The following is a 9,472-nucleotide window of genomic DNA, read 5'->3' on the forward strand; positions in this document are numbered from 1 at the left end:
TAAGATACTTGAAATATCAGGAAATGTACTGTTCAACATCAATAAATAAACCTTGATCATGATGTTATCTGACACTTTGAAAATACCATTGAATCAAGCAGTGTTGTATTTGCATGTATCTTGCCTAAAATGTAATAATACATGCAAAATGTAATAATCACTACATGAATTTTCAGTTGGAAATTCCAATTCAATATAATTAGATTATTACTGCAACTCCATTAGTCTTGGGAACAAAAGAATCTCATACCTCACTAATGATATACAGCCATACAATATGTGAAAATAATTTATTACATTATGGATACCAATACCAGACTGTAATTATCTGTTAGGAACAATTCTTGGTTTACATATATCCACTTTGGCAGTCTGTATGTGGAAGGCTGGGGCCACCCAGGCACCACATGGACACCTCTCCCCATACCAGATATAGGAGCCAATTTTACAGCTGCACTTGGGACAGGCTAGCTTCCCTTCCAAATCCTGGATAGACCCAGCCATCCATCTCACAGGCTCTATGAAGTAGGATAAAGCACATACTCTCTCCACCTCATCAGGGGATTTTTCCACTTTCTCAGAAGACACTTTTCCTCTCCAGTCAAAAGCCACTTCTCCATCTCCCACTGTGTGCTTCATAATCCCAGACTGCTTAAACAATGCATGTCTACACTTACGACATTTGAACACTACTTCGTCTTTCTTGATCTCCTCACTTGTGTCAAAATAACTGGATTGCAGTTTGGATCGCTCTTCAGCAGTAGTTCCCTGAAGGTTGGTGGCCAGTTTCTTTAGTCGGTATTGTCTGAACTTCTCATGGGTTTTATCTATTGTACAGTCCATTTCCTCAAACAGGAGAAGTTGAGATACAAACCCTTCATTGGGGGATACCATTGGTCTCATACTCTTAACAAGTTCTAATGCTTCACTGTAAGTCAGTTTTTTCTTATTCATTAGATAAGCAATCACAATGGTGGCACTTCTGGAACATCCCATCATGCAATGGACAAGAACACCTCCTCCGTTATCTAGAGCATCATTTATAAAATCAAAACATTCCTCAAAATGGCCAAGAAGGTCAGTGAATTCTAGGTCAAGGCCATAGACAAACATATATTTGTAAGTCTCTGTGTAGCTTCTATGTAGGGGGACATTGTTAATAGTGAGGATGTGTGTGACGTTATTCTGCTTTAGTTGATCAGTTCTGTGTACTGCCTTCTCTCCGCCTATGTAAATGTTGTCCACTATCTGACTGATGTCACAATCCCTGGAACCTGACATTCTAATTCTGAAAAGTCTCTCAAAATCTGTCCTGCACTTGGTCTGAAATAAATAACAATAAGAGTTAACCATGCAGTTAAAACATGTCATGAACTATTATGTAAAACGGGTACAGTCAAAGATGCCAATAAACTGGACACTTCACCTTCCAAAAGAAATTTGTGGTGAAGAGAATTGTCATTTACATGATTTACATGTATGTCTATCAATTACAAAAAGTATATTTCAGTAATCAGGGCTCTTCATTAATCCTGACAATTTGCTCCAAAAAAAAAACAAACATCAGCATCTGATTTAACAAGATTTGACTGTATTATAGTATTTATTAGGGCTGGAACGATATATCGAGGTAATATCGATTCAATGTGAGGATGATACGCATATCGATATGTATGAGGAGATATCGTCAAATAAATTCTGACTTAAGTTTTTCTTTGTTTACTTAATATTTTGGGTTAAATATATAAAATAAGTATGCTAAATATAAATATGAAATACATAATAATTAATACCACTTGTGTAAAATGATTTTGTTTTACAACAGATATACAACTTCTTTGAATAAATTATTCTTATTTGTGAAGAAATGTTTCGTTCATTTCAATACAAAAAAAAGAATTTATAACCAATTAAACATATCGTGATACATATTAGGGCTGGGACGATACAGCTTTTTCTATATCGATACGTATCACGATATTTGAGCCACGATACGATATGTATCACGATATGTTGAATTGGTTATAAAATATTTTTTGGAGTGAAATGAATGAAACATTTCTTCACAAATAAGAATAATTTATTCAAAGAAGTTGTGTATCTGTTGTAAAACAAAATCATTTTACCCAAGTGGTATTAATTATGTATTTCATGTTTATATTTAGCCTATTTATTATATATATTTAACCCAAAATGTTAAGTAAACAAAGAAAAACTCAAGTCAGAATTTTCTTTACGATATGTCGATATTTCTTCATACGTATCGATACGCGTATCATCCTCACATTGAATCGATATCTCGATATATCGTCCCAGCCCTAATACATATTGTATCGTGGCTCAAATATTGTGTTGCATATTGATATAGAAAAAGTTGTATCATCTCAGCCCTAGTATTTATTCCTACAGTGTATTTCTGATCCACAGAATGAACATATTGACTGAAAGTAATGGTTACAAGCATATATGCATCTTCACTTGCCAAACCCTTAGGGTTTCCAACCCCAAATCTACTCTACAACCCTCAGAAACCCTTGGCAAACAAAGATGGCAGATAAGTTGCCAAGACAAATTAGGGAGTCACATCTAAATTACTTCAACTTAAATTCTAGGTCAAGACTCCTAGAATTTCTGATGTCAGCATAAATTTGCATGTTAAATTAGCTATATGACCAATCTGACCGAAGTTAAAAACTTATTTTTGGAACAAAAAGAGTTTATTTCAAGCAAAATATATATGTTAATTTTCATTTAATTCGCTAAGATGTAGAAAACAATCCGGACTCCCTTTTTGTTAAAATCTTGTGTGCTGCATAGTTATAACTAGGGTGGCCATTTGGATTAGGTTCTTAGCATCAAATATTTATGCTAGTTCTCCCTACATAGCAGCTAAGCTAGCTTAACATTCAAGACTGTAGCTTTATGTAGAGGCTACGTAGCTGCTATGCTCTTGAACGCACCCCATGACATTGTCAATTAGCTTACCGTTTATAAATGCATCATGGATGCAAGTAGATATATGGGTCAGCCTAATATCTGTAAATGAACAAAAACTGCCATCCAATCATTTTTTTATATCCTATCAATAACTGGGATAGGCCTAAGTGAGGAAAATATATTATTAATTTGTTTTATTTAATGTTACTAAGCATAAACATTTAAGAAAACAAATATTTTTCATAAAAAAATATGAAACTTCTTTTTTTTCTTTCTTTTTTTTTGGTAATGAAACTAAATGTTCAACCATATGGTTTGCTGCACATTGATTTTTATCTAGGTACATTTAAATAAAATTTTAATTACAAAATTTAAATTGATATCGATTGAATTTCTGTTTTTTAACATTTTGAAATAGGGGGAATTTAAAGTAGTTAATTATAGGTGTATCAATCCCCCATAATTTTCAAAATACCCCCCTAATTTGCTTTTAGGGAAAGGTGAAGACTGTCTAAACCTTGTCTAAACCTAGATTTATTATACCCACCTCCAAAGGAGAGGGGAGTATACCGTTTTACCCTTGTGTGTCTGTCTGTGTGTCCATGTGTCTTTCATTTTCGTTGCAGTTTTCTCAGCAACTACTCAATGCAGATGCTTAAAATTTAAGCACACTTTGTCTAGGCATGTCATATGGTGGGATTCATTTTTGTACAAATCCGATGTCAACTTCCTGTTTATCTGTGCAGTCTGTAGCAAATTTTTGTCACAGTTTTCTCAGCAACTATACTAGTTGCTGATGCTTGAAATTTTAGCCCATCTTTGTTTAGGCATGCCATATGGTGGGATTCATTTTTGTACAAATCTGATGTCAACTTCCTGTTTTTCAGTGCGTCTGTCTGTAGCAAATTTTCCTTGCAGTTTTCTCAGCAACTACTCATTGCAGGTGCTTGAAATTTTAGCACACTCTTTGTTTAGACATGCCATATTTTATGTTGGAATTCATGATAGTTAGAATAATCTAACTGTGTCTCGGGACAGGCCCTGACCACAGTTAGAATGCCTCCCATATACCCGTAATGTAGCAGAAAATTGCAGAATCACTCCGAAACGATTTTGGAGAAAATTAATGAAGTTGCATTGAAAATAACAGTCAAATTAATCATAACAAACCTTTTTGAGACTGTAAATACCTTTCATTTAAAAATTTAATCCATATAATGGAAGAATTCAACACTTTTTCACCAACATTTTTTACTCATTTCAAATTTACACACCATGTTGACATGTTGACATTCGGAACTCTCGTGATTTTTCGTAGTAAATGCACTGAGTTGGAGTTATCTCCCATATTTTCTTTGCTACAAAGACAATACACGGAACACATTCTATCGTTAAACTGGGTCCGTAGGACATTCATCATTTTAACGACAGAACATTCTATCTAGAATTCATGAGAGCATAAATTCACATCAGAGCAGGGGTATTGCTAGTGAGCATTGGCTCACAGACTTCTTGTTTTTTGTTCATTATGTTTAATAGACACTGAATCTCCAACCCTACCCCACTACCGTTAAAAAAAAGCATCTACCTACCATATTTTTAAAACTCCATGTAATAGGAGACACACATATTTTTGGGGGCCTTATTTACACCCCTTTATTTTTTCATATATCATGTATATAAACTATGGAGAAGATTTATATAGGCAGTGCCTGTTGTTCAATCCTTTTATGTTTCTTTCACTGTAACAATAAATATTATATTGTTTAAATTATATAAAGTATCCTATATTAGAAAACAACAATTTGACTGTTGAATTTAAAAAAAAATCCCAAATTTCACTAAAATGGAAACGTGTTTTAATTGAACCGTATTCATTTTTAACAGAAATCTCAGATATATTAAATGAAGACTCTCTGAAGGTGGACAGTATATGGATACATACAGAAATGATAACATCAGAGGAAATTCGGGACACTCATACACATGGCCGTACGCATTGTGGTTCTCACCGTTCTGAATAAATTTTCCTTTCTTAGAAAAAAATGTTTCTAACATTTTAGTAATACACAATTATATTAACTTTACCTTAAACTAACTTCAAAAAGGCTCCTTACACTCCAGTAAAGCTTAAAGTTACATTATGATTACGAAATATTAGAGGCTCAATATTATGGAACTCTTTCGTGAAGTAAGAAAAATTAGAACGCCCGAGGGGTTGCGAAATGATCACCGGGAGATACGGATGTTCAGTTGGATAGGCCCACAGTTTCAGTTAGAAATTAGGCCTAATAGATCTAGCATTTTATTTTCTTTTTTTTGGACAGGTAAGTAAGGTATATTCGACAGTCCTATATATACCAGATAAAACATGATGATATGCAAAATGCATGTCATGATCAGAGTGAGACAGATAAAACTTCATCTGTTTAACGTTATGCTTCGATCTTAGAATTTCATATTGGGAAAGACCAGTGTAAATAAGTAGTGGCGACAAATAATGTCTATTCTTTTGTATTAAACTCTCATAATCAACACAGATAAGAATAATTTATTGACAATCAAAATCCTTAATTGACTTGTATTCAGGTCCAGTACAATCTCTTTATTGAGCTATATAGCTATTTATTTAGCTACATAGCTTGAAATTGCTATATAGCTTTATTAAGCTATTCAGAATAGCTTGATTTAGCTATTTATATGCAGTTTTTCACAAAAATGATTTTTGTAAGAAATAGACAAAAAGTCGCATGTATTTAACTATTCATACATATACTATGGGCTGTCAAAACAGCAACCAAAATCAAAAGATTGTTCTAACTTTGCGGCTTTTGAATACTTTTTAAGCAAAAGATAAATTTCTATTGTTTGAGTAACTGTCCACTACCTTGTGTGCCTTGAGGCCTGGATATGTATGATTGCTTCTCATTGTACTGAATTATTACCAATCAATTATCCTGTTGACCATAATTGGCCTCCTTTATAATTTCATTGAAGAAATAACTGTATCAATTGCATTATATAGCCCCCAGAACTCTTAGAACTTTGAGTACAAAGTCTTTCAAGGAGACACAATCTAATGAGTGATTTTTACATGCATCAATTTCAGAGGAGTTCAAGGTTGAATATATCATCACTGCACCAAGGTGCGAATCTTTGTACATACTGAGAAAATTACACACTTAAGAAAAAAGTGTGATAAAATAGCTAAATTAAGCTACTCTGAATCGCTTAATAAAGCTATATAGCTAAATCAAAAGATTGTACTGGACCTGGTATTACAACTTGTAAAGTAAGGTATGCATTCCTTTAGTGGTCGCAGGTCATTTGTCGAAAACTCTGATATGGATTTAGTAGACAAGGTTAGATCACATGCTCTGACGAAGTAATTTTAACCTTAATGTATATCACATATGACATTTTGCTTGATACAGGTTTGTACTACTCATACAAGTAAGAGCCTTGGTTAAAGCCCCAGTCACGCTATCCCGATTTGGCTTCACGAAAATGTAGAAATGACCCTGTAGGAACTTGATGAATTGTACGCATACCCTGACTGACCAGCAGAAGCTGGTAAAATCCAACAAGTTTCATGGCTGTTTTGATGCAAATCAAAACAAACCTAAGTGGTCCTGACATTGACAAGACTGATAATAGTCATAGTTCTACAGTATGTACTTTATTTGTTGCTGAACCTTGATTTCTTGTAGCAACATCTCTGTGGTAAAATTAGCTGAAATTCATTGAAGCTCCATAAAAGAAGTCTATTTCGCAGTGTCATTACAATCCCTTAATCCTTTTAAATAAGGAAATGGCAAGATTTCATCAATCTGTCATGTCATTTTTTGTTTCTTACTAATGAGCAACCCTACTCTTTTTTTAAGGAGCATCAATGCTGCTGAAGAGGTAGTAGGTAGTATTCAAGTCTTCTTCATCTTCAGACAGAGGAATTGAAGAATACCTGAATGCTATCTATTACATATTCATCCCCTTAATTTTCATTGAGATTCAGTTCACTTGACTCTGCTTGAGCCGATGATGATTGATCTCGGTGAGACATTTTGAGTGGTATGTCTAACCAGTGATTTTTTTGGGGTCAAAATGCCACCAATATTCGGCTGTTTCCCCTCACAAAAATTAGCTTTTTTTCCCAATTATTAGTATATTTTTCCCAATTTGAAACATAGGAAAATTAGGTTTTGATTTTGAACAAAAGTCGCTAAATTTGCTGACAGAGTATATACATTTTTATTCTTCGAATCCATGCATATGCAGCCGATTTTTTAATGAATGTGTAAAACAATGCAGATATCCATATAAGCAGATTAGTAGCTTATAATGTTCTCAATGAATTGGTAAACAGTTCCCAGATACAAGTCATGTTGCATGTTGACATAATGATTTTGGTTTGACTGCCATTTTTACATAGAGGGTTAGGCTAATAACAGGAAATAGACAACACATAGGGTTTCATTAAATCAGGAAAAAACAAACAATAAAGACTGCATGTAAACTTGATTATCAATATAAGGCAGTTTACTAGATTATGAGTCTAAATGTGAGTTGTTGTTTTTTTTTTATGAAATTAGACCAAGCAATTCCAAGGAAATAGAAGATACAAGATGTGACTAATATAAGCCATGTTCACATTCAATAAAATATTGATGTTAATTTTTTTTAAATGATTACTTTATGAATTCAACTCAAATTCAAAGTTAAAAATCAAGCAAAATCTATTGTTGTTACTAAGTTTGATTATTTTATGCATTTTTTATCATTCTAATTTACTATAAATGATTTTTCCCAATGTGAGGAAAATGTCGCTAATTTTTCCCAATTCAAAAGGAGGGGGTGGTGGTTTAAAAAACAAACAAAAAAATCACTGCTAACCTTGGTGAACTCGGCGAGAGAGAGAGGATTGGTTAGTAGATTTCTTTGTCATTGTCAAAGTTTTGAATAAACATAGGAAGATCGTAATAGTTTGTAGCCTGAAACTTAAACGAACCTTGACTGATTGTACTCTTTTCCTGGAAGAACATTATGATACTCTATTAATCTGTATGGAAGTCAAATTGAAGATACGTGATATATATTAACATGATCCTGTCAATGTCCTCAAACCATAACCATGCTGAAAAATGATTGTAGTGTCACTGTAAGAATAGTTTGCCATGTCCAGTTTTTACTGTGAAGTTATCTAACTTCTAAGACGGCATATAGTCTTTAATGATCATGGCTAAAATCATGAATGTGTGACGGGGGCTAATGTCCTATGCTCCTTATATGCCTCTGTTACAAGGTGCCAACTCAAAAGTATCTCACCATGAACATCTAGTAAGATTTGAACAATATGTTGATGATTTTTCTGATCCCAACATTAATGTAAGAAAATGTGGAAAGGCCATAATGAATCAAAATGATTTGAAAAATATAGTGAACTGATTCCCGAAATAACATTATATAGTTATAGAGAACCTGACTAGCAATTCAGGAGGCTGAATTCTGGTCTAGTCTGTAACATTTTTCTCTTTTCCTGTTACATTTGGTGCCCCAAACCATTAAAGTAGACCATAACATTCCTCCCTCCTTTGAATTGTCTTCACCCTTGAAGACAACCCAAATTCTTTTCACCTGCAAGTCCAGAGGTGGCAAAAGCACCAAATTATACAACAGGAAAGGAGAATATGTATGGCTGGACTAAGAATCGAACCCAGGACCCCTGCATCACTAGTCAGGTGCTCTAACCACTGAGCTACCTAGACCGACATCCACAGCCCAAACCATTACACATTATAAAACATAGTTGTTTGACATTATTTAGGCTGGTTAAGTTACAATATCTGTAGTGAAATGTCAAGATATTTTTGTCTAAAGTACAGTCAATGCGAAAGTTTTTGGACCACACAGGACATTCGGTCCTGTGTAATCAATGAACACACAAGACTGAACCAAATTTTGTCAGACCGAAAAATCTAATGTAAAAAAAAAATGAAGCACATGAAAATGCAGAACCAAGGAAATCATTATACTGTATACGGTCTCCATGTGGTTTCAATCGCATTCATTTATGTATTTAAATTTGTGCGATATTTTTTACTTATAACAAACATATAAATGACTCCACGTCAAAATAATAAAGCTCAAAACTGGACACTGAGACATTGGACATTTCGGTCCGGTGTAAAAAATGATGCATCGGACCAGAGGCACTGCACATCGGTCATGTCTGACGGTCCAATGTCTTTCGCATAGACTGAAAATACTTTGATAGGCTGTTTCAGAAAAATTGGTGAAATAATCCAAAATTAGTGCAATTGTTTTGTGTCCAGAAGCAAGTTTTTTAAATGCATGTGTTAGTCTAGTACCTTAACACATGTATTTAAAAAACTTGCTTCTGAACTACAGTACAGTCTGACAACCAATTTTTTTCCCCAGAGAACTAAAGTTCTGCAGTAAGTTTATATCAAACAGCAGTTTAGTAAGTTTTCTCTGTTTATAAGATACAATACATGTAATTACCAGTAAGATAAAAATA

At 33.8% G+C, this 9,472-nt stretch overlaps 1 protein-coding gene across 1 annotated transcript; it reads right to left on the minus strand.

Annotated features, from left to right (window-relative positions):
* Positions 1-275: 275 nt before the first annotated feature.
* On the minus strand, positions 276-5,106 carry LOC133183348 (dual specificity protein phosphatase 12-like). Its single transcript, XM_061318304.1, has 2 exons — positions 5,026-5,106; positions 276-1,323 (listed from the first exon to the last, which is right to left on the minus strand). Exon 2 carries the CDS (start codon positions 1,279-1,281, stop codon positions 325-327), a length of 957 nt encoding a protein of 318 aa, XP_061174288.1. The 5' UTR covers positions 1,282-1,323; positions 5,026-5,106; the 3' UTR covers positions 276-324.
* Between the last annotated feature and the right edge of the window lie 4,366 nt (positions 5,107-9,472).

The sequence above is a fragment of the Saccostrea echinata genome, unplaced genomic scaffold (assembly GCF_033153115.1).
Source record: "Saccostrea echinata isolate AGI-Se365-2 ecotype Australia unplaced genomic scaffold, CSIRO_AGI_Sech_v1 ptg000009l, whole genome shotgun sequence".
In the NCBI taxonomy this organism is placed as follows: domain Eukaryota; kingdom Metazoa; phylum Mollusca; class Bivalvia; order Ostreida; family Ostreidae; genus Saccostrea; species Saccostrea echinata.

Bases quoted from the DNA above. Each gene is read 5' to 3' on its own strand.
- LOC133183348 (XM_061318304.1), bottom strand. From the start codon at position 1,281: ATGTCAGGTTCCAGGGATTGTGACATCAGTCAGATAGTGGACAACATT.